The 26,773-nt window shown below is 39.8% G+C and overlaps 2 protein-coding genes across 4 annotated transcripts in view; both read left to right on the top strand.

The window, feature by feature from the left end:
* Positions 1–26,773, top strand: part of LRTM2 (leucine rich repeat transmembrane protein 2) — a 733,960-nt gene that overhangs the window by 56,713 nt on the left and 650,474 nt on the right. The window lies entirely within an intron of this gene.
* Positions 840–26,248, top strand: LOC142153284 (serine protease FAM111A-like). 3 transcript variants are annotated; one of them, XM_075210727.1, is made up of 8 exons: positions 840–1,159; positions 3,153–3,200; positions 9,779–9,883; positions 10,267–10,359; positions 14,202–14,297; positions 14,430–14,528; positions 18,709–18,783; positions 23,783–26,248. In XM_075210727.1, exons 2-8 carry the CDS (start codon positions 3,168–3,170, stop codon positions 25,499–25,501), a joined length of 2,220 nt encoding a protein of 739 aa, XP_075066828.1. In that variant the 5' UTR covers positions 840–1,159; positions 3,153–3,167; the 3' UTR covers positions 25,502–26,248. The 3 variants fall into 3 exon arrangements, with proteins under 3 accessions (XP_075066828.1, XP_075066830.1, XP_075066831.1); XM_075210729.1 differs by having other exon boundaries at positions 841–1,159; positions 9,782–9,883; XM_075210730.1 differs by having other exon boundaries at positions 841–1,159; positions 14,433–14,528.

Raw genomic sequence — 26,773 nt, 5'->3', positions numbered from 1 at the left:
CTAAGTGAGTACAGATGTGATATTTACCATGGTAGTGACCTCTCCTCTGAGAGCTTATGATGTTGGTACCACCGCCTCCATTTGTGGTGGAAGCTGTGTGGAAAGAACCTCTGGGGTCCCGAGTTCTAGAAGAATGACCCTCTTTATGAAAGGGCTCCTTAGGTGAGAATCACATCTCTTTACATCTGCAAATGATTTTCTAGCTTTATGTCTTAATTTTACCTTATCAATAAAATCTGAACCAAAAAGGTCAGAATTTTGTAAAACGGGAAACTAATTAAACTTGGGGGCTAGATTGCTCAACCCCGCCTCAGATAGCTAGTGAGACCTCTGAAGATTACATATCTGGTTAAAGGATTGGCCAATTATAAGCACAGCTCTGCTTATGGACTTTAGAAGTCATTAGGCTTTCTATAGAGACATTAGTCTTACTCTAACTGGCTCTGAGTAAGATGAAAGTGAGGACTCCAGGGGTCATTGCTGGTAGGTCTTCTGAGGAAGAGAAATCCCCATCTCATGGTAATGTGCACTTTACAGCTTTAAATTTTTTCATAGCAGTGGGTCGGAGGAGAGAAAATGCTTATATCAGTAGCAGCTAAATGACACAGTGCCCTACATCTTCCCCATTGACGGAAAATCTGACTAAGCACAAAGCATTTTGGCTGTTGGTTCTGCTCATCACATGACCCTGTGCATAGAACTCTTAAAATATTATGTTTCACATATTTTTCCATATCAGCGTGCTCTTTAATGTCTGTCACCACACCCAGTAGCTTAGCTGTTGCTAGCTGACAAACATTGCTGAATAACAAATACGACCTTCTAGTTACTTCTACAATGTATTATCAGGAGAACTATGTTCAGATCACATGATGAACAACCACCCAATAGCATCTGTTTATTCAAGTACACGTCATCTTCTTATTATACAATCACTGCAGGGCGTAGACTGGCTGAATTCAAACTGATTTTTCCCGCACTTTATATTACTTTCTGTTTCCATAAAACAACATTGTGAGAAGTGTCCAGAGACTCACAGTACAGAGACAAATCCTGCTGCAACTCAGAATTATCTGTCTGTGTAGTTAGGGAAATATATACATTTATCTGGAGGACGGACACACCAGGGGGTAAACTGAGAAGATATCAGTGACTGAAGGTAAATAATGAGTTTATGTTACTAATAAATGTCTGTCTATAGTTATCTATATAATAATGAAAATGTATGAAGTGCTTTAAATTTAGAGGCAGCATAGTTATGAGAGGATGAAATAAATATAGTTGAAGACAATAAGGATGGCGATGCGTCGCACAGACATCACTGCGACGTCTGGCTGCGGACATTGCCGGCAATTACGGTAGGAATCTCTGCGTACTTTTCTGCTCACCTCTATGGTTTGGGAGAAAAAATGAGCAGAGATTCCAGACAGAACATCGGCACAGAATGGAATCTCCCGCTAAGTGCTTAGAAGTCATCAGTGTAATAGAAGTTTCTGCCCTATGGAACTTACAATCTGTACCTAAAATACTGGTTTATTTAGTATGAAAAGGCGTTGGGTGGACTCTGCTTGCTAGAGCTTACAATCTAAAATTTATTATGGACTTTATTTAGAGCTAGGAGAAAAGCAGAAAAAAAGAAGCAAAATTGCTCCTGGTCAAACCATGTTGCAATGTAAAATTTAAATTTGCCCCCCTCTGTAGTGCAACATGGTTCTGCCAAGTGCAGATTTGCTTTTCATTTTGCATTGGTCCTAACTCTCAATGTGACCCTTTATGTGTATAAGATTCACAGTTTGCATATAAACATGATTTGATCTTGAAAATGGGTTTAATGACTTACAAGCACTGTTCCCTGCAAGCTGAGCGGTCTGGAAATGACAAGGTTAAACATTGAACTTACCAGGAAACATTCAGCGCGCTGTGAATCAGGGCGCATTCCTCATTAACTTGAAGCTTTTAACTCTTTCCATTGCAGGTTGCTCTGCTTACAAACCCTCAGTAACACAATATAGAGAAGAGGTGTCCAAGTTCAGCTCTCAAGGGCTACCAACAGGTCATCTTTTCAGGATTTCTGTCAGTAGAAACAGGTGGGATAATTACTGACCCAGCCAAATATATTAACTCACCTGCACATGATTAGAGGAATCCTGAAAACATGTACTGCTGGTAGCCCATGAGGACTGAGTTTGAACACCTCTGATTTACAGCAATATACACAATATACAGTATGGTTCAATCACACAGAATCCCATTTGCAGCTACAGAGCAGCGCACGTCTAGTATCCCATATTTCTCTTCTGTTATGAGTATTATGTAGATTGAGAAGTGGATCTGACAGAATCAATGACACTTTTTTAAAATTGAATATAGCATCAGGATGGAAATCATATCTCACTACATGCCTGTCCCTGGCAGTGGGACAGGGGGCGTGGTCACGACACAATGGGGGTGTGGCAATGTTTAGATGGGACTCAGTCACGCCCCCAGAGGGCTGCTCATTAGCAATCTCACTTTCCCCAACCACTGATTAGTCTCGCGAGTCTGAGATGAATCGGCAGATGTTGCAGTATTCTTAAAAGGCTGCAAAACTTGTTTTGCAAGAATACAACATCTGAGAGAAAATATTACAGATAATATAACACTCGCAGACATTTTCTTGCTGACAGAAACATGTTATGACATAATAACTGTGAATCATGTACTACCCAAAAAACAGGAATAAATATTACAGGACTTTCCAGGATAAAATGAAAAAAATTGTGGCCTAAAATGAAAAGTACAGTAAAAAAAAAATGCAAACTACAAACATTTACTAAGTATCAATACACGTTGGAAGATCATTTACTTTTGCTCTTTATGTTTTTGGTATAAGTTTTCACCAGATATCACTTAAACCAGTATTGCTCAACCATATTTTCAACTGGGACTCTAATTCTCAGTATGACACTGTTCAGGGCTCTCAAAAGATCTGGTTCCCGCTGGGTTGTATTGTATATCTTACAATCCGGGGACCCCAAAGACCCCGCAGTCTGAGCTCTTCTGATATAGACTAACACAATAGCAGTGACTAATCCATATTATATGTGTGATTGTGATGTTTGAACCCCCTGTCTGTTAATAATTGTAAATGATCTGCACTATAATTCTTGCAGAAGATCAGATTTACCATGGCAGAGACTACCGACATAAACAATATACAGGTGAGACTTTCTTCAGATAATGATTTTAGAGATATTATTGTTCCCCAGGCATTTGGGATGGGGGGCACTTTTTCATTGGTTGTTTAGAAATGGCCGTGCCGGTATGTACATTGGAGGATAATAAATGGTGCCTTTCATGTACAGTAGATTTGAACAATGCAGCAGAAATAATGAAGTCTGAGAGTTACAACAGGTGGGTACTAGGCAACATAATATGGTGCCCCTTCTTATGTGTGTCCCAATACCTGTCCTTAAGGGAGCCAACTCAATGCTCTCCCCTCTGTGACTGGTTGCCCAAATAGATCAGGACCAAGCCTACAGGGTGTCCGTCCATTGACTGAAGACCAAATCCCAGGTTTTGACTAACTAGTTAAATTGGGGAGGCAACCCAAACCTTTACCATGATAAAGTGATTTCTGGCCTTTCCCCCCAAATGTTGTCCTTGATTGTACTAGCAGCTTATCACCTGGCTCACTAGAGTCGGTCCCATTAACCATCTGGTGCCTCTGGGTACAGGGGCTAACCAGCCCCTGTACCCAGAGGCACCAACATGAGAACTTGGTGTGGTATAAGGATCCAAGCCCAAGAAAGATGGGGCTGTTCAAGATCAGCTGAGCTGGACTGGTACTACTGTGAAGATATAATGTAATCAGCCAGAGATATAGCAACTGAGCTCCCAGAGAAGCTATTAGGTGATCTGGGTAATCAATTCAGTCCAGGCTACAGCATCAGGGACTTTTCTCCTGGTATGCATTCCATTTGAATGCTACCCTGTGCACTGTTTAGCTATATTGTCTTGTAAATGTGATGTTGCCTTTAGGTGGAGTGTTCATAAATAAAATGAAGCACTTGTAACTAGAGATGAGCGCACTCGGATTTATGAAATCCGAGCCCACCCGAACGTTGCCGATCCGAGTCGGATCCGAGACAGATCCGGGTATTGGCGCCAAATGCAAATCTGAAACTGAGGCTCTGACTCATAATTCCGTTGTCGGATCTCGCGATACTCGGATCCTATAAATTCCCCGCTAGTCGCCGCCATCTTCACTCGGGCATTGATCAGGGTAGAGGGAGGGTGTGTTAGGTGGTCCTCTGTCCTGCTATATCTCATGCTGTTCAGTTAAGTTCTGTGCTGTTCAGTTAAGTTCTGTGCTGTGCTGTGCTGTGCTCAGTCCAGTGGTGCTGTGTCCTGTGCTCTGTCCTTCTGAGGTCAGTGGTGCTGCTGGGTCCTGTGCTGTGTCCTGTTCAGTCCAGTGGTGCTGTGTCCTGTGCTCTGTGCTTCTAAGGACATAGTTATTTTCCCAATATTCCAAAGTGTTTAAAAAAATAAAAAAAAGTTATTTAAAAAAAATACAAAAAACTAATTACATTTTTTTTTAATTACAACAAAATTTGCACAACCAATCCTGCAGTATAAGCCCATTGGTACTGCAATATTACCAAGTTCACACATTCAGCAGTAAAAGTCCAGTGGTACTGCAATATTACAAAGTTCACACATTCTGCAGTATCAGTCCAGTGGTGCTGTGTCCTGTGCTCTGTCCTGCTGAGTTCAGTAGTGCTGCTGGGTCCTGCGCTGTGTCCTGTTCAGTCCAGTGGTGCTGTGTCCTGTGCTCTGTGCTTCTAAGGGCATAGTTATTTCCCCATTATTCCCAAGTTTTTAAAAAATAAAAAAAAAGTTATAAAAAAAATTAAAATAAAAAATAATTATAACCAAATTTGCAAAGCCAATCCAGCAGTATATAAGCCCATTGGTACTGCAATATTACCAAGTTCACACATTCAGCAGTAAAAGTCCAGTGGTACTGCTATTACAAAGTTCACTGATTCAGCAGTGTATAAGTTCAGTGATACGGCTATTACAAAGTTCACTGATTCAGCAGTGTATAAGTCCAGTGGTACTGCTATTACACAGTTCACTGATTCAGCAGTGTATAAGTCCAGTGGTACTGCTATTACAAAGTTCACTGATTCAGCAGTATAAGTCCAGTGCTACTCTCCTGTGCCGCATATAATTTTTAAAGGCTTTGCCGAGTGTGTGTGGCTTAGGGGTACGCTCTCTTGTGCTACATATAATGGAAAACCAAAATTTGGAGGATAAAGTAGGGAAAGATCAAGACCCACTTCCTCCTAATGCTGAAGCTGCTGCCACTAGTCATGACATAGACGATGAAATGCCATCAACGTCGTCTGGCAAGCCCGATGCCCAATCTCCTAGTACAGGGCATGTAAAATCCAAAAAGCCCAAGTTCTCAAAAAATAGCAAAAAGAGAAACTTAAAATCATCTGAGGAGAAACGTAAAGTTGGCAATATGCCATTTACGACATGTAGTGGCAAGGAACGGCTTAGGCCCTGGCCCGTGTTCATGACTAGTGGTCCAGCTTCACCCAAGGATCTAAGCCCTCCTCCCCCCCCCTACAAAAAATTTAAGAGAGTTATGCTGTCAGCAACAACAACAAAACAGCAAAGAACTCTGTCTTCTAAACAGATGACATCACAAATCCCCAAGGCGAGTCCAAGGGTGTTGGTTGTGAACCCTGACCTTCCCATCACTGTACGGGAAGAGGTGACTCCATCCAGCATTTGCAGCACGCCCTCTGCATATGCTGGAAGGATCACCCACAGGCCAGTTACAGATTTGGCTAATGAAGGTGTGAATGTTGTACACCGGGAGGAGGATATTGATGTAGCTGGCGCTGAGGAGGATGTTGATGATTATGATGCAAACAGATACCAAATTGCCTTTCTCAATTTCTATTTATATTCTAGATTATATAACGGCTGAATAGTTTTCTATTTTACTCCTAGTGGAGAGGGGATCTGATGCAGACAGATACCAAACTGCCTTTGTCCATTTCTTTGTATATTTGAATTTCTAGTTCTACAGTCTATGCAGCCTGCTTTTTTTATATTCAACTACAAGTGTAGGGTGGGGGGGGGGGGCATAGATAGCCACCAAAGTAGCGTGGTCCATTTAATTTCACTTTCTAGCTCCACAGTCTGTGCAGCCTGATTTTTTATCTTCAAAGTATTTATATTTACAAGCCTTGCAATCTAAATTAACTAGAGGTAGTGACGTGGTAGAACTCCAAAAGGCAGATTGGAAGCCCCTGTACAAACTGGCTCTATTTTTTAACTGAGTTGTCCCCCCTCCAGTGTGTACTCGGAAAGAGTTTTTAGTGCAGCGGGGAACCTGGTCAGTGAGCGGCGAAGGAGGTTGCTTCCTCACAACGTTGAAAAAATGATGTTTATAAAAATGAATAATCAATTCCTCAATGAAGTACAGCACTGCCCTCCAGACAGTACAGAGGGACTGTGGTTGTGGAGTCCAGCGGGGACGAATTGATAATGTGTGAGGAGGAGGAAGTACACACTGTAGGGGGAGAGGAATCAGAGGTTGAGGATGAGGACGACATCTTTCCTCAGTAGAGCCTGTTTAGTTTGTACAGGGAGAGATGAATTATTTTATTGGTGTGGGGGCCCAAACAAACCAATCATTTCAGCCACAGTTGTTTGGTAGGCCCTGTCGCTGAAATGATTGGTTTGTTAAAGTGTGCATGTCCTATTTCAACAACATAAGGGTGGGTGGGAGGGCCCAAGGACAATTCCATCTTGCAACTTTTTTTTTGGCATTATGTGACCATTCAACAGTCGTTTGCCATGTTAAAAAAGTAAAAGAAAATGCCAACAAATTCAATAAATTAAATCAAAAGTTAAATGCCCTGTCATTATTTAAAACAAGAGGTTTTGACGTGCTAGAATTAGTGTAGTGTTAAGATGTTATAAACACTACACTTGGAAATTGGAGGAGGTATTGTGGCCCCGGTATCAAATTGGGTACCGGGGCCACCCCACTACGCAGTCCAGATACTTGTTTGGTGGAATTCAGACCAGTTGAGGGTGTATTTATTTTATTGTGGCCCCGGTATCAAATTGGGTACCGGGGCCACCCCACTACGCAGTCCAGATACTTGTTTGGTGGAATTCAGACCAGTTGAGGGTGTATTTATTTTATTGTGGCCCCGGTATCAAATTGGGTACCGGGGCCACCCCACTACGCAGTCCAGATACTTGTTTGGTGGAATTCAGACCAGTTGAGGGTTTTATTATTATATTGTGGGGACCACTCTATACCACACTACCACTCTATACCACTCTATTTAATACTTTAATTATATTTAATACTTTAATTCTATTACTAATTCCCATAAAGAGGAACTGCCGCTTCTATTTAATACTTTAATTCTATTAGTAGTTACCATAAAGAGGAACAAAATAAACCAATTTTACCAAAAGTATAATATGACTTACAAACACTACACTTGAAAGATGGTGCCTTTAAATGAAAAAGTCAGTCTACATTGCACGACTATGTGCAACAGGGACAGTTTTTTGGTTTGCAAAGTCAACCAATAACACTTCGACCCTGTCTGTCTTTAACATACTTGATGGGATCTCAATGACGAATGGTCTGTACCATGTTTGGAGGAGGTATTGTGGCCCCGGTACACTCCACTATGCAGTCCAGATAGAGGTGTATCAGATATTAAACAACGTTGACTGTTGCTGCAAAAATTTTAAATAATATTGTGGGGAACACTACATTACGCAGTCCATAAACTTTTTCCGTGGAATTCAGACCTGTGTAGGGTTTTTTAATAATATTGTGGTGACCCACTCCTCTACGCAGTCCAGGTACATTATTGGTGCGAATCATACAAGTTCAGGGTTTTTAATTTATAATGTGGTGACCCACTCCTCTACGCAGTCCAGGTACATTATTGGTGCGAATCATACAAGTTCAGGGTTTTTAATTTATATTGTGGTGACCCACTCCTCTACGCAGTCCAGGTACATGTTTTGGTGCGATTAAGACCAGTTGATGGTTTTCTTATTATATTGTGGGGACCACTCCACTCCGCAGTCCAGAAAGATAGCTCGTTGCAACGTTTTGGACTAATAACTATATTGTGAGGTGTTCAGAATACACGCTAAATTAGTGGAAATGCTTGTTATTGAATGTTATTGAGGTCAATAATAGCGTAGGAGTGAAAATAAGCCCAAAAACTTGATTTTTTAACTTTTTATGCTTTTTTCAAAAAAAATCCGAATCCAAAACCTTAAATCCGAACCAAAACCTTTCGGCAGGTGTTTTGCAAAACAAATCCGAACCCAAAACATCGAGAAAATCCGGATCCAAAACACAAAACACGAGACCTCAAAAGTCGCCGGTGCACATCCCTACTTGTAACACTTTTAAACCTTCACATAAAAATTAAAGGGCATTAAAAAGTGCAAAGGTGGGTTGCAAATGCTGTTTTGTGACATTACAGTCCTACATTGGCTCACATTGGACTTGTATGGACATGAAAGTCAAGATAATGTCATGTGCAGTGTCTGATGTGAGGAGGTGGGGGCAGATTGTAGGCATGCCATGTTAAGTGCAGATATACAGCTACTTTTGCACTTCAGTGGAAAAGCAAGATTTTATTTTCTGGGTGGTATTATTTAAATGAACTGGTGGGGTAAGAAAAAAGTCATTGAGGGAGATGTTCCCCATTTTACAGGTGGGCCCACAGCATTTTCCTCCCATCAAAAGGACTTGACTCTCCTGCTGTGAAGAGGTGCCGTAAAACCACCGTATCCTATACATTTAATAGGATGCACTACGCAGCTTTCAGTTGTACTTCTGCAGAAAAGCACAATTTTAGGTGCATTTGACAAATGTAATAAAAATTTTCAAATACACAAAATTGACAAGTAATAATACAGCCCAGATATCCCCTCATGATTAGTTTAACACATAATTAAGGCTAAACTGAGCAGAATTCTAGGAGAAAAATGGAAAGGGTTAAACAAAAGAGGGGGCTGGTCTTTGTAGTGACATTGTTCGTATTTCAACCATGAACATTATCCAGAGAATCTGAGAACCTGGGAATGTAGACACATATGTTTTTCTGCCGTATTCCAAAGACTGGGAATTGGGTTTGTATTGCTAGATAGACAAGTAAGTGGACTTCCACATAAAGAGAAACAGCGTGGGTCCGCAGTTGTTGTGGTCTGTAAATAGCCTTTAGTGTGTTGCAGGAAGAGATACACAACCAGGGGGAAGCCTTGCATCCTGAGCGGATAGATTTTGCCATATATTTAGCACCTTCCCACCATCGGTGAAGGGGAATCACTGCTTTGCTTACAGACTACAGGACATTTACCATACTAGGATGCAAACTAATAGACAGCCAGAGACAGAAAAAAATACATATCCATGATAGATACATGAATGATATTATAGCCCCAGTTCCTATTATTTGTCCTGAATAATACCTATATGCACAGTAAAACCCCGTCACCTGAAAGAAGTGGGTCAGGCAGAACCACAATGGCCAATCAGTCAGCGGTGTCGGAACCGTAAATGATTCCAGTGGAATATCTGTTCTTGCCCCCTTTGCAGAACCTTCTATTGCCATCCAGAAAGATACTGGCAAACATTTTAAGTCTTACCAAACCCAAGGTAATGCTAAAAATGGCTGCCTGAGACGATACCAAAAATATAATTCTCATGTCATCTTTCTTAAAGCAGGGCCATAATTCTATCAGGATACTTGGAGAGCGAAACCAATCAGACTCACTGGAAGAAAACCAAATTAGAGAGAAGCCAAAGATGCTACAACCTGTACTACAGGTAATGGGGTTTCCACAACTTAATTTTCTTCTATAACAAGGAGATTTATAATCTCAATGATTTGGGGTTTCAACATATCTGTAATGGCAAAACAGAAACAAACCTTTCATGAACTCACCAGATGTATGAAAATAAAGATATAAGGTTACAGAGATCCCTGTAAATTATCGTGTGCTCATCTTTATTCTAGATCAGGGGTGGGCAAACCAGTCCTCAAGGGCCATATAACAGTTCATGTTTTTAGGATTTCTGTCTGTAGAAACAGCTGGGATAATTACTGACCCAGCCAAATAGATTAACTCAGCTGTGCATGATTAAAGAAATCCTAAAAACATGAACTGTTATATGGCCCTTGAGGACTGGTTTGCCCACCCCTGTTCTAGATGAACCAGAATTGCAACCAATCCACGGACAAGGAAAACTGTCCAAACTCAGAACTGGAAAGTAATACCAATACACCCAGGTCTACAGAAAAGGTAAACGGTTCACAAAACGGACCAATAGCAGAGGAGATATCTACATCAGGAGGTATTGTAATTTCATTGTTTTACAGTAGATTAGGAACACAGATTGTTACAGAATGGAGTGTTTTCCCCCCTTATTACACATATAATATAGAGATATTTTGTAAATTGATTCCATTCAAGAAGCTGTTAAGGACCTACCCTCAAACGCCAGCACAGCAAAGCAGGTTGATAAGAAAGGAAGTTGGTATTATCATCCATGAGGTTCGTATCTGCAGGTAAAAAGTCAGAAAACATCTTGTAGTGGAAGTAACCATCTTGTAGACTAAACTGATAATCAGGTCAGAAAGTATTGCCCAGGGCTGGGCCAATGTACAATCTGACTGGGTAACAACCTGGAGCGCATAAATGTATGGGGAAAAAAACGTAAATAATGCTAAATGAGAGAAAACTGACTATGCAGTAGTCAGGACAGATGCATCAATCATGAGACCGGAGGATTTTTGTAGTTATACAGAGAGTGAGGGAAAGAAAAGAGTAAGTATGGAGCTAGAGAAAGGAGAAGGAGATGAGGGTAGAGAGAAGAGTAGGACTTAGAAAGAAAGGAGAAGGGAAGCAGGTAGAAAGGAGAAAGAGAGACAAAGGACGGAATGGCAGGATCCATTTTTGGGAGAGAGGAAGGGAGGGGAAAGGGATAGTAGTGAGCAGGATTGATGTCTGCATCAGGAAAAGGGGGAGTGGGATTGGAAGTATGACATCCATGGGTCCCAAATTTTATTAAAAGACTTGGAAGAATCATTGATGATGTTGGTCATGAATTCCATGCGGTGGACATGCCAGAGTCTGGTAATATTGTCATCCCCATTTTATCAATGATGAACATACAAACCACTGGATTTACTAAGGGGGGGTTTGCAAAATTGCCACAAAACTGCCATCCAAATGGCCTAAATAAAAGAGGTGGTTGTGAGTGGCAAAATTAATTTAATATTAACTTATGGGTGATTTTTTTTTTCATTATATTAAGGGGACAAAATTATTTAATTATTTTATTATTCGGGAACTATGTTATGCCAATTTGTGCAAGATAAATGATTATTTCCACCATTAGCAATCAGTTAATATTATTATATATTTACATTTCCCTCATATTATAATACTATAATAGTGTCCCATTAAAAAAAAAAAATCCCCATAAGTTTGTATTAAATTATTTTTTCCTCTTAATCAATAAATAATCATTGCCCAAATATTTTACATGTCAATGGTGCTTTCTCTTATGTTCTAAATGGCAAATATATATATACATACATACATATTTGAGCTATCAAGACATTCAGAAGCAAGTATTAAAACTGTCCTGTCCTGTCTTTTGGATCAATTCATATCAAATCTAGCCCTTAATCTCTATTGATGTGAGGAAAAACAAACAATTAATGTTGTTGGGGAGCTCTGAGGACATGCAACAAATGCAGGATCGTTTGGAATTCACCTGACAAATTCAGAAATGTGTCTAAGGGGCATATTTACTAAACTGCAGATTTGAAAAAGTAGAGTAGAAGAGATGTTGTTTATAGCAACCAATCAGATTCTAGCTGTCATTTTGTACAATGTACTAAATAAATGATAACTAGAATCTGATTGGTTGCAATAGGCAACATCTCCACTTTTTTCAAACCACAGTTTAGTAAATATACCCCTAAATATCAAACTATTCTATAACTAACTGGTTTGATTAATAATGGAAACCGCTTTTCACTTTCAATGTTCCCATTCATTTCAATGGAGTTATTAGCATGTCTGTGAAAACAACATTTGACCAATTCAGTTCAACAGTTAAACATGCATAAAAATGTTTCAAAGCCTAAAACCAGTTAAGACAGCTTTGATTTCCAAGATTTAATATTTCACAGATTCACCTCTTCCAATCATTTTTTCCAGAGGTTTGAAAAACTGGTTCTATTTACCTTTAATAGATTTTGGCCTTATTTATGAAGCCTAAAACCATGCAGAAATGGCTGTTTCCACATAGTTTAGACATAATTTAGTATCCTAGTTATTTAAGAAAAGCCTAACAAACCAGTGTGTCCAGTTGTGTAATATGTATAACTAATTAAAAGCCCATCAAAATGACGGAAAAAAATAAGAGTAAGATCATGTTGGACCCTTTTTTGGTAACGGTTAAATTCCGCTCATAATTTATCCCCCAGGTGTGGAATTACTCTCACAACAGACATTTTCCTTTTAGGTGGCATCGCAGTTACACTCTGTTGTTTAAATTAATTAGTATACTCCCATTAATTTAACAGTAAGTGCAAAGAAAACGAATGGATAGAAAAGCGAATAAATTTTGAATAGCAAAGGTCGTCATAAATGGTAACTGCCACACAAAAAACCTAAATAAATCAAACAAAACAAGGTCAAGAAATGTGGAAAATATACCATCCAGCCTCCTGGCCTGGTTACCCCAGTCCAGGAGGCACGAGGCAGTCCAGGGAAGCAGATGAACTGAGTCCAGTGATCAAGCAGAGATCAGGTTAAGCAGTATCCAATAGCCGGACAGCCGGACAGAGGTCGGGGTCACAAGCGAAATAGCATAGTCCAGTAATCAAGCCGTGGTCAGGGCAACCGGCAAACAAGCAGGGTCCAGGAATCAGGCAGAGGGTCACAACAGGAGATCAACAGCAGAAGCACAAACACAGGGAGGAACAAGCAGCAGCCAGGGATTAAAGATGAACTGCACAGAGCAGAGCTTGAGGCAGGTATTTCAAGCTGTGGAACAGGTGCAGTTCTAATCAGGCATCAGGCAAGGGGAATTAACTCCTACAGATATGGTAAAAAGTTCAGGAACAGAAAAGCAGCACCTCTGGTGGATTTGAAGTACTGCTGCTACATAAAAAGAATAGGCAGAGTCGTGACACTACGCTGATGAAATACGATCTTTAGACAGTAGATGGCAGTGTTGCTGTATCTAAGTAACTAATACTACATCTAATGTTTACATCATAAGCAGTATAAAATCTTAAAAACTTGTCATATAAGTTTGATCTCACTTTAATCCTCAATTGTTAGGACAATATTGCTGGTTTGTGGGGGATTACAGGCACTTGTACTTGCCCCCTAAACGTGCCCAAATACTGCCGATACTGTGTGAGTGATGTTGTATAGCCACTTCTATAAACTGTATTATTCAAACAATTTCAGATGGTTATTGATTTGTTATGTTAGCAGACATGAGGCACAACTGCTCCTTCAGTAATAAACATGATATAAGTACAGAGGAAAATGTAAGATATTCTTCACATCTAAGCCAATCAATGAGTATCTACATAGTAATGAGGAGTTGGAGAACATTTGTTATCACGGTTTATATAATTTGTTTCTGATGAAATAAGCTACAGCTTCATTTTCAAATTTGGAGAACAACTTGGAAAATCAGACTAGGAAATGATACAAGGTCACAATTACTTTGACTTTTTACCTTTCTGACACATCGTAATATTTATAGAGATGTTTTAGGTGTGAAATAGCTGTATCAATAAGTGGAGAAGGAGACATAGTAACAGGCGTATTTGATGAGACAATGGAAAAGCTGAATGTAAACGTGGTCTATCTTTGCTCATATTTGTACAAACTGTTAATCATATTTTGACTTGCGACTTTTCCCCACTTTTTATAATATGCTAATTGCTGCATTCACAAAGTCTGAGGAAAAAAACTTCTTGCAGGATGATTTCTCTTCCCACAACGTTATTACATATCTCTTTTAATGTTCCCAAGCATTTTTTAGCAACTCAAGATGATTTGAGACTATAGATCTCCCTCAAATCATGCTCTTGTCTTTATTAATTAAGGGCCAACAGTCCCCTTCAGGCATTACCAGACAGAGAAGCGGTTGCCAATGGTTACAAGATAATGGAGAGAAAATGCAAAAAAAATCTGCAGAAAAGGTAAGAGTTGGGATTCAATGTCACCTGTCTAAAATAATGCCTTATTTGTAGCAAAGGTTTATGAAAGTGAAAGGGTTCCATTATTTACTGTATATCTCTGTCAGACACCCCTCACTCGTTATTTTATTACAGCAGGGTCCTCACTCTATACCGGGGAAGAGAAAACGCCCATCTAAGAGCAAACAATTAAAGATTGGAGATTATCAAAGGCAACAAACATCCTCTGAAAAGGTAAAACTATCGAGAAGAAGAGGAGGGTGGGGGCTATGGGGCTCATTTACTAAGATAATTATGCACAGGTATCGACATCTTCATTACCAAGTTATCTGTGTAATCTGTTAATTAGTAGATGTCTGGCTTTGTGTAATTATGTTTAGCTTAATAATGTATTATGGATCATAACTGTCTATGTATTGCATACCTCCCAACATTTAGAATCCCGAAAGCGAGACAAAAATAAGCCCCTGCATCGTTCTGCCCAATCTCCGCCCACAAATGAGTAAATTTGGATAAAACTCCACCTACTTTCCTGTTAAGCCCCGCACCTTTGGTGGTCCGCAAATCAGGATGTCCCTCCAAAAGCAGGATCATTGGGAGATATGGTATTGTATACGGCTGTAAATTTCATGTACGGTGCTGTGGACCTTTTATAAGTAAAAGATAGTAGTAATAATAAAAATAACACTAAACCTTAGAGTATTTATATATGCACCTACATATATGAGTTTATGTGCTCACATGTGTATGACCCTTTCTGTATTAATGCCCCCTTGCGGGGATGGTAAAATATTTGGGATTAGGGTGTGCATATTTTTATGTACATCATCAAGAACAGGGGTGTCCAACCTTTTAGCTTCCCTGGGCCACATTGGAAGACGACGGGTTGGTTTGAGCCGCACATAAGATACACTAATAATAACGATAGCTGATCATCCAAAAAACCATAGAGAACATAGTTAACATATATATATGAAAAAAAAGTGATATATATATATATATATATATATATATATATATATATATATATATATATATATCACTTTTTTTTTTCAAATCCCCCTATACTTACCTTTCAATCGCCCTGTTCAAAAAATCCTCTCTAGTTATTATACTATAATTACTTTTTGTATTGTTTCGATGCAATATCAATAAAGTGCATTTAAGCCAGGCATTGTATATCAGGGTGCCCTGCCTGACCAGGCCTGCGGTACCTAACATATACACCACTGTGACCCCAAATTGCGACCTGTTTTGATAATTACACCACTAAGTTAGTTAAGGGATAACAACTTATAATGGGCCAAAGAGAATAATATATAATGCCCCATTAGTATTACAAGCAGAAGTATGTAGCGGTAGATAAGGTCCATGATGCTCCAGGACCAGGTGACTTTTATTCACTGGTCAGCGTCCCTTGATATAATAAAAAAAATCCCCCTTAACTTACCTTTTAATCGGCTTGTTCTCCTGTCCTTTTCTCTTCTTTTCTCCAATTCTTTGCTGCTGATTGTTCTTCTCGCGCGGGTGACTCCTCTGTGCTGCGCTCCACAATGGATATTGGGCGTGATGACATCACGCCCGACATTCACTGCGAGCACCTCACGGAGGAGGAGACAAGGGAGGGAGCTGGAGTACCAGCTGACGTGACCGCAAGGTAAGTATTTTCTTTTCTTTTTTTTGCAGGATTTTTTTTTTCCATTAACAGCGCTGCCCCCTTGTCATACCCAAAACTCCTTCTGGGCCACATTTACAGGCGTGCTGGGCCGCATGTGGCCCGCGGGCCGTGGGTTGGACAACCCTGATCTAGAAGAATAAAAACGTCATAAAACAGTCCCACCTACTTCACATGAGACACATAGGAGTCAGATGTACCGTACAGGCCACCGGTAGACAGCAAGTTCACAGCTAAGGCCTAGAGCATAAGCCATTAGGGAGTGATGGTCAGAATTCTAACATATTGGTTTTCCTAATTAAACAACCATTGTTGAATGTCTGTTAATTAACCATTGATCTAAAGAATTGGTTCTGAACCTTTGTGTTGCTGTGAAATATCTGCAGCCAACGATGGCAAACAGCTTTTTATTTTAGAATGGACCAATGTTAAAAAATTGTAGTAAAACTAAAATCAATAAATATATATGAAACCCAAAGTAAATTTCAGTTTGACACAGGCTATAGATTAAATACATTTTCTATTGTGCTTGCTCAGCATGGTGGCACAGTGGTTAACACTGCAAGGGTCATGTTCGATTCCAACCAGAGTCCAATCTGTGTGGAGCTTGTATGTTCTCCCCGTGTTTGTGTGGGTTTCCCCCAGGGGCTCTGTTTCCTCTCACTCTCCAAAGACATACTGGTAGGTTAATTGTAGATTGTAAGCTCCACTAGGACAGGGACTAAGGTGAATGATTAAATATTCTCTGTAAAGTGCTGTGAAATATCTAGGCACTATATAAATAACTGTTGATAATACCAATGGCATAGCCTCAGACAAATTACAGTGGGATAACATCAATGACTTGGCATAGCATTAATGACGTAATAGCAGTATATTATAAGAGTGACATATTAGTGGCATAGCTTAGGGGTATAAACGTGACATAAAAGCTGCATAACATAATAGTATAACATCAATGTCATAACGGTGGCATATATATGTATAAAATCGTAGCTGTGCATGTATAATTAACAATGCTAACACTAATATATATATAAAGGAATAAAGGAAACACGGCGCCACATGGTGTATTACCACAATATATTAATGTAATAAGAGAGAGTAAAGTGGAGGAGTCAGAGGTGTACTCAAGGATAATAACTTCTCTCCGGTAGGGCTAATGAAACCAAAAGGGTGAATAGATATATACAAAAGTGACAGCACACTGTGTTCAATGCCACCAATGTAATCACCAATAAACATAAAACTGCGTACCAGATAAAAGAACCAGAAGATGTATGAATCAGTTCAATGGAAAACTCCAAATCTGTGCAGCTGTTGCCAGTAACGTCACTCATCCAAATGTACAATTCTGTTAGGACTGTAACTTCAGCATCATAGGAGCAATATAAAAAAACTCATATAGTGTAATATTGTAAAAACTCAGATTTTACTAATATAATAGTAAGTATCACACTTACATAAAAACACAAGGTAACAAACATATATTGGTATCTTTAGGTACTCATCTGGGATGTAATCAGAGATGTATGCATAGATATCAATCAGCTCATATATAAATCTCTGCAGCGCTCCCACCACACTAGTACCACGATATCCAAACAGATGATGGAAAGGTCCTTAGACACTCCTCAACGCGTTTCGTCTGGTTAGATGTTCAGACTTCATCAGGAGGAAAAAATAGTATAATAAAGAAGCAAGAATCTCCAGCGCTTTTTAAATGATGCCAGCGCCATCTTGGACATGCGCAGTAGCGTCTATGACGCGCGCATTGCTTCAATCACATGATTGATTCATCAGTCACATGGTTAGCTCTGGTGAGAAACACCAGACACTAGAGGAAAATTGCTATAGTAAAACCATGTCCTCGTTTGTGGCCTCCGAAGATAGTTAGTAATACAGCTTGGAAAAAGTACACACAACAATGGCTAATCTCTTAGATAACAGGATCTCATAAGTAGATATAGGATAAACATAATACAGTACAAATGAATGTGGAAAGAGTACACACAACAATGGCTAATCTCCTAGATAGCAGAATCTCATAAGTAGATATAGGATAAACATAATACAGTACAAATGTAGTACCCATCATAAATTATTATATAGTGAAGTGGGTTGGTAAAAAAAGGTGAAATGGAACTGCACATATATGAAATATACCTATTCTCATAACTCAGCAACAGAACTGGCTATTCAGCAGTATTTTATATACAGTAGAAAAATATATATTACATATATGCAAGATTAATAGGAAAAGATACAGGAATGTAAAGACATCTAAGATGAATGGAAATAAGTATTCTTCATATACAATGTGACAAAGAATGGAAGTGTAGCACCCACCATGCTAATACATGAAAAAACTATTAAGGGAGGACATTACTACTAAACCCTATTAATATAATACAGGAGAAGATGCTATTAAACACACAGTAACTAACAATGACTATACATGTATTCCACGTGCAGATGTGCAATAGTAAATATTTCTGAGAGGCAACCTCAAAACCAAACTATGTATGAATCATGCCATCAATGAGACAATGGCATAAGTAATATAGATGTACATAGGAATAAAACAGGGATGTAGCACCACACATCTAATGACCATAATCTAAACTAGTAAAGTAAGACATCAATGTCATAACGGTGGCATATATATGTATAAAATCGTAGCTGTGCATGTATAATTAACAATGCTAACACTAATATATATATATTTGCACCTTTAAGGGTCTGAAGACTCGGACTCAGAGAACCAGCTGTCCAGAAGAGGAGACCGCTGGATTAGAGAGAAAGGACTCAGCGGTAAGTAGTTGTAGCATATATATATATATATATATATATATATAAAAACAGGGATACTCTGCACTCTCCAAACACATAATTAATGCTGTACTAAATACTGTTCTATATTAAAAACAGGGAATGTTAGTTCCACACAGGGCCGGATTAACCCGAGGTCTAACTGGGCTATAGCCCAGGGGCCTCGGGCATCCAAGGGGCCCTTCAAACTCCTCAGCAGCATTATTGATCGGTCGGGGGCGGGGGCGCCCCCGGCCCGATCGATGCTGCTGAGTACTGTCACTGTAGTCCTCCGTCCCGGCGCGCTGTAGTCTGCTTACTGAGGAGATCTCGCGAGAGTTCATGAACTCTTGCGAGATCTCCTCAGTAAGGAGCTTACAGCGCGCCGGGACGGAGGACTGCACTGACAGGTAAGTGCTTGGGGGGGTCCTCGCGGGGGGTGGGGGGCGGCGGACGGCTCACATTGGGGGCCTCGCGGGGAATGGAGGGCCCCTTAGCCCAGGGGCCTCCATTCCCTTAATCCGGCCCTGGTTCCACATATTGCAATATATGTTAAGATGACCAACTCACGCCAAAGTCTTCCCAATCTGGTCAGTCCTAACATGATCAAATGCTATGCTATTTTATCTGGGCTTAAGGCTTACCTGCACACAGCTTTTAAAGGCAAGTCTTTCCCAAGCACTAGCAGCCATGGGAGACCTGGGACTCACCTGACACAAGTTGGAATTAATTAGGGATGTGCACCGGCCACTTTTGGTGTCTCGTGTTTTGTGTTTTGGGTTCGGATTTGCTTGATGTTTTGGGTTCGGATTTGTTTCGCAAAACACCTGTCGAAAGGTTTTGGTTCGGATTTAAGGTTTTGGATTCGAATTTATTTTGAAAAAAGCATAAAAAGTTCCAAAATCAAGTTTTTGGGCTTATTTTCACTCCTACGCTATTATTAACCTCAATAACATTCAGTAACAATCATTTCAACTAATTTCCAGTCTATTCTGAACACCTCACACCTCACAATATTGTTTTTAGTCCAAAACGTTTCACCGAGGTTGCTTTCTGGACTGCATAGTGGAGTGGTCCCGGTACCCAATTTGGTACCGGGGCCACAATATATCACCCTCAACTGGTCTGAATTCCACCAAAAAAGTATCTGAACTGCGTAGTGGAGTGGTCCCCACAATATAAAAAAACACTCAACCGGTCTGAATTCCACCAAAAAAGTATCTGGACTGCGTAGTGGAGTGGTCCCCACAATATAATAAAAAAAAAACAATTGTTCTGAATTCCCCCAAACAAGTATTTCTGGACTGCGTAGTGGAGTGGCCCCGGTACCCAATTTGGTACCGGGGCCACAATATAATAATAAAACCCTCAACTGGTCTGAATTCCAGTGCACAGATGGCGTCTAAAACCAACATAGCAGTTAAGGGCGCAGTTCCTCTTTTTTGTGACTGCACAAACAATTAACGTAGTAATAGAAATGACATTTTTTTGTTTTTTTAAATATAGAAAGAAAGAAGGTAGTAATAGAAATGGCAGTTATTCAAATCCCCAGGAGAGTCTAAGTGGGGTGAGCCACAGAGAGATTATTTCCCTCAGTTTCTCTAACAGGTTGTCAGTGTTGTGCCTCTTCTTAAAACCTGTGATACATAACTACACACACTCGGCAAAGCCTTTAAAAATTAAATGCGGCACAGGAGAGTACCACTGGACTGGAGTTATACAGCAGTACCACTGGACTTATACTGCAGAATGTGTGAACTTTGTAATATTGCAGTACCAATGGACTTATACTGCTGAATCAGTGAACTTTGTAATATAGCAGTACCAATGGACTTATACTGCAGGATTGTTTTGGGATATTTTTTTTTTTTTTATAATTACTTTTTTTGTAATTTTTTTTATAACTATTTTTGAATTTTTTTTAATTTGGGAATAATGGGGAAATAACAATGCCCTTAGAAGGACAGAGCACAGGACACAGCACCACTGGACTGAACAGGACACAGCACAGGACCCAGCGGCACCACTGAACTCAGAAGGACAGAGCACAGGACACAGCACCACTGGACTGAACAGGACACAGCACAGGACCCAGCAGCACCACTGAACTCAGAAGGACAGAGCACAGGACACAGCAAAACTGGACTGAGCAGAACACAGAGCACAGCACAGCACAGCACAGAACTGAACAGCACGAGATATAGCAGGACAGAGGACCACCTAACACACCCTCCCTCTACCCTGATCAATGCCCGAGTGAAGATGGCGGCGACTAGCGGGGAATTTATAGGATCCAAGTATCGCGAGATCCGACAGCGGGATTATAACTCAGAGCCTCGCTTTCAGTTTTGCAATTGGCGGGAATACCCGGATCTGTCTCGGATCCGGCTCAGATCCGCAACGTTCAGGTGGGCTCGGATTTCAGAAATCCGAGTGCGCTCATCTCTAGAATTAATTAATGTAAAGAATAAGGTGCAAGAGTCATGGGAGTTACATTGTATAAACAGAAACAGACATAGATCCTCTGCACTCACCATGTACAGACTGGTCTATACAATACAATGTGGGCAACCCCCTCTTGCACCCCAGTCTGTACATGGTGAGTGCAGAGGATCTATGTCTGTTTCTGTTTATACCATGTAACTCCCATGACTCTTGCACCCCATTCTTTACATTAATTAATTCCAACTTGTGTCAGGTGAGTCCCAGGTCTCCCATGGCTGCTAGTGCTTGGGAAAGACTTGCCTTTAAAAGCTGTATGCAGGTAAGCCTTAAGCCCAGATAAATAGCATAGCATGTGATCATGTTAGGACTGACCAGATTGGGAAGACTTTGGCGTGAGTTGGACAGCTTAAACATATATTGCAATATGTGGAACTAACATTCCCTGTTTTTAATAAAGAACAGTATTTATTTAGTACAGCATTAATTATGTGTTTGGAGAGTGCAGAGTATCCCTGTTTTTTTGTCTATATAATGTGGGCAACCCCCTCTTGCATCCCAGTCTGTACATGGTGAGTGCAGAGGATCTATGTCTGTTTCTGTTACATCACTAATGTCAGTAGGATAACATTTTAAGAGTATGTTTTATTTTCAAACTGCAGGTCGCCGGGCAGTTTGAAAATAAAGGTTACCCTGCTTGGTTTCTCCTCTCGCCAATACTTTGTGTCAGGGATATGTAACTGTATATACTGCATTATGATTTGTAAAGTTTAATGTTCCACAGTTCTTAAATGTAGCCAGATGGGTCCTCAGGGCACCACTGTACTGTGTACCATGCCCTCAAAAAAAGCAATTTTTCATAGAAATCTAGAAACATAATTGCATCCAAAAAGGTGAGAAAGGGCTAAAACCAGAAGGTGTCTTTAGATGCTTAGATACCTTGATTATTATGCTTCATTGTGTGGATAGGTGGAACCCATCATAGTCAGCATGCTGACTATGTGTGGGAAGAGGGGGAGTTGATGACAGCCATTCTCTTGAGCAGATCCCAATCCTGAAAAACCTTGTGGCAAGTCCTATACTGTGGGAACCAGACCAGATATATAAGGGACCATCTCCCAGGTAACAGGACTTCTCATTGGGACAGTACTTACTAGGAGCTACAGCTCCTGTTGGGCTGGTCTGAGATTGTGCTGGTGAATGAGATCTTCCAAGTCTCCAAGGATCTTGACAAGGTGTGTGCCTGCCAAAAGCAGGAAGGCATCAGGCTCAGTCCCTACCCTGCTGGTAGGTTCAGCAGATCATCGCTCCAATTAGTCTTTTGTGTGGTGAATCACCTGGTACTTGTTTCCATAAGAGCGTATAAGTTGTTTAATAAAGGCTGTTTGCTTTTATCCAACTGTTTTGCCTAAGTGATTGTAGGCAAACCAGTCAGCTGGCCAGGTGAAAGAACTAATAATAACCCACATAAGGGGCTTAGTATCAGTGACATAAGAGCAACACAGCTTTGTGACATAAGTGGTCAAACATAATTGATATAACTTCCACACTTCGTTTTCTAATATCAGGGTAACAGTGACCGTTCTTAGTGGCATATTATGGAAGATGGATGTCTGCACACTGCCCTTATTGGCAGTTCTTCCCCAAAACTGTAACAATGGGCTAATGCATTCTTCATATTACTCCCACATGTAAAAATTAGATTTTGTGTTGCGGTACATAATAATGAGGTACATGGGGTGGAGGTTGCCAATTCCAGGTTAGTAGGTGCCCATAGAGCCTTTCTACACCACAAAATATCTTGTTTTTTACACCTCCTTGAAGATCCTGAAGATCAGACAGCAATCTAAATATTTCTATGGGATGAGTTTCCTTTCAGGTGCTTTGTGTATGGTAAAGCAAATTTATAGGTGTAATTCTACCACTGTAATAAAGTTATTCACATATAGAATAGTGACACATGTAATAATGACAATCCTGATTTCCCCTCAATTTCATGACATAGATAATGCAAATGAGGGTAGTATTTTAGGAGAAAAAATGGAAAAGTTGAAAATAATTAAGGGGTTCGTCCATAGTGAGAAGTGAGAAGACTTTTAGTGACCTATCTGGACACTTGGTCCCACAAATCACAGTGCAGAGGCCTCCTCCAAAAGTGGGTGTGCACCTATTTATTGTGCTAGACAGACAAGTAGACGCATGTTTGCTAAATAATTGCATTTTCCGTAAATGACCCGTATGGATTGAACAATTTTCTATATGGTAAGAAGTTGATTTCTATAACAGAAACAGGATGTTTTTAGGACACTCGGTGAGGTCTATGGAAGTTGGTGCAGACACTACACAGAAAAAGGTAGTGTTGCCCATAGCAACTAGTCAGATACTAATTGTTCTTTTCTAGTGCCGTTTATAAAATTGTAACTAACATTCTCATTGCTAATTATGGGAAACACAATATTTTCTTTTGCACCAGATTTAAACTTACATGTATTTTTTGATGTTTCACATTGGGATATGCACAATTTACAGTAGAAAAACAATCTCTACTTTCTTTTTGTAGAAAACATACAGTGATTGTAAGATGACAAATGAGCAGAAACCAACTTCAGACCAAGTCACTCTGAGCTTTAAATGGGTTGGTAAACCTGATAAGTACATCACAATCAACGCCGATCCACATGAAACAATTATTGACACTCTAAAGAAATCTGTTAATTTTACAGAAAAATACAAAGATTCGTCTTATCTGATTATTTGGGCTCGGCATCTTAACGCTATAATCAATCAATCAGCACCTTGTGGAGCTCTGGGGAAAAAAGAGAATCTTGATCTAAGTCAACTAACTCTAAAGAAAAAAAATATTAAACTGATAGCGACACCACCATACCAGAATGGTACTGGGGGGTTATTTTTTAAAGTGAACAATCAAGGAAAGACAGAGGGGGGAGCTGGTAGGAAAATATTGCAGTACAGAAAACCACGTTCTCACACTTTGCCGCTGGCTGTCTTTGGATATGGAGAGCAAACCATTGAAGAAGCTCTTCGCAATGATAAGAGATTTGATAACACCAACCTGCTCAGTCTTGAAGGAACAAAAGGCAACACATATATGCTCACGGTGAAACTGTCACAGCTCCCAGAAGACACATACAATATAACTGTATCTCCTAAAGCTAAGCCTGGTGACATAAATGAAAATACATTACCACATGAAGAGGTCACTGAGTCCAGGTCCACTCCCTCCACTAATCCAACCAGTGATGACCAAGGCAAGTTTGCTGCTACAGAGCCTCCTAAAACAATAGAAGAGATATTTGTAGAAAATTTTAGTAACTTTGTCAGCGCTAATGGAGGGTCTAATAAAGCATGGGAAATCATCACTCAGGAATGTGATAACAATTTCCTAAAATCCCCTTTAATGACGGGCCCCCTGAGAGATCTTATGGGGTACATAGACTGTGTTGCAATGATCTTGGTTACAGATGGTAATACAGTAAATCAAGGAACCTGTTTCCATCTGTATAAGTGTATGTTTCTCACCTGTTACCATGTAGTCAAAGATCTTCTGAATACAAATAGTTGTTATAAAGCTGAGGTAATTTTCAGATATGATTATCCAAATCAAATACATAACTTAAATCCAAGATCTATGGAAATTATATCACATTCTGAGGAACATGATTATGCCTTTATTCGTGTTAAGATATCTCCTTGTCCAGAAGGCTTGTTACAATATTTAGGGCCTCCGCCAGAGGATGGTGTAGTGAGCATCATTGGCCATCCAGGAAATCAATGCAAACAAATTGATTTGTGTTCAGTGATCAATGTCTTAAAAGATCTTAAAATTACTGAAAAATTTGACAATTACCCTTCAATTGTCCATTGTATAAGTTTGTACCAATTCGCGAAAATTAGAAACCCCGGACTAACAACTTATAAGACAAGTCTTTATGAAGGTGCTTCTGGGGCTCCTGTATTCACTGAACATGGAAAACTTGTGTCAATGCACAGGGCGGGATATTCAGTTCCTGCTCCAATGAAAAAGAAACATGTGATAGAGTTTGGAAGTTCCATTGCTGACATACTTATCTACGGATCTGTTGAAATAAAAGCCTTGCGTCTAGAACTAAAGGAAATGGTTAAAAAAAATGGACCACTTAAGGTCTATATTGAGAATCGCCAATTTCCAGCAGATATGCATCCCATTATTGAAGAAATTTTACTAGACACAGCATCAAACAATAGCATTTCAGAGGTTTCCCTTATGGAAGTCTCATAGACTATATGCATTTGTTGATAATGGTGTTCAATATTCTAATATAAAACACGATGCTTAATTTCGAGTAAAAAATATATTTGCAAAATCTAGTAAACTACATGAAGTTTCACATATATTAAGTTTTCTTGTGACATTTCTCTTCAAGCCTTTAATCCCATATTCTAAGTGAGCCGCTCTCCTGTGTTGACAGGATGTATATAAATATGCAGTAATGGTGGTGATGATAAAATCTATACTTCCCAACATGCTCCATCCATAAATCTGCTGCCGTCTCTGGTGCCTATTAGGACGTTCCTCAAGATCAGGCCTACAGCCATGAAGATGTCACCAGAGATTTCCCAAGTACAGGGAGATCTGATGGGGGTGGAAGAGACCAGGATTGTGTATCCCCAGTGCAAAGTACCAACAGGCCAAGTGTAACATTATTCCAGCGACAAATTGAACCTACAATGGATCCTGGACAGTAGTGAAGCCACGGATCACGCCGGATCACCCTCAGGAACACTTAATTCCTAAAACCTGCCCTGGGACAATTAGCAAGTTTTATTCTCCAAGAGATTGCAATAAACAGATAGAAAGTCACCTGTACATACTAATTATAAGAATAATAGAATGCTGCAATAATTTGTACTAGTATAACCCACAGCCTCTGCTGTACTTGATTATGTTTGCTCTGTATTCACCTTTGTTGATTTCCGCCACCCCTAATATCTTTAAGCAATTTTAATAAACTTTAAGACAATGCAACTGAGTCATTGCTCTCATTCTCTATAAGTAAGACAATCACATAGTGATGAGATTAGAAAACATTGTAGACATGTATAGAGACAATGTGCTGGAAATACAATACAAGAAGTTATAGACACTCAGGGAAGACAGATCTGAAATACCGTATGAATGTTAATCCTTTATTAATGTGAAAATATAAAAAGAAAATCATACATTGGATTTTTTCACAGTATATCCCACCTTATTATCCCAGAGATGAAACCAATAATGAGTAGCAATGTTGCTCTATATATATTTTCAGTCTTCAGAAGCACTGGAACCCCCCCTTGAGTGATTTGGCCATGCCCTCAAATGTGATGTGGTCAGAGGAGCATGGTCATGTTCCTGTTCACCAAACTTCAATGATGGAAGCTATGAAGTTGTTCTATATTTCGGAAAGATCACCTCACATTATTAGTGGTTGGTGGATTATAAATCATTATTTACTTTGTATGTGAATTGATATATTGATATTTAGATTATGTGATCTGATATAGAGCGAAG

This window comes from Mixophyes fleayi, chromosome 4, assembly GCF_038048845.1.
Source record: "Mixophyes fleayi isolate aMixFle1 chromosome 4, aMixFle1.hap1, whole genome shotgun sequence".
Classification (NCBI taxonomy): Eukaryota; Metazoa; Chordata; class Amphibia; order Anura; family Limnodynastidae; genus Mixophyes; species Mixophyes fleayi.
This window is presented reverse-complemented; position numbering and strand designations above follow the sequence as displayed.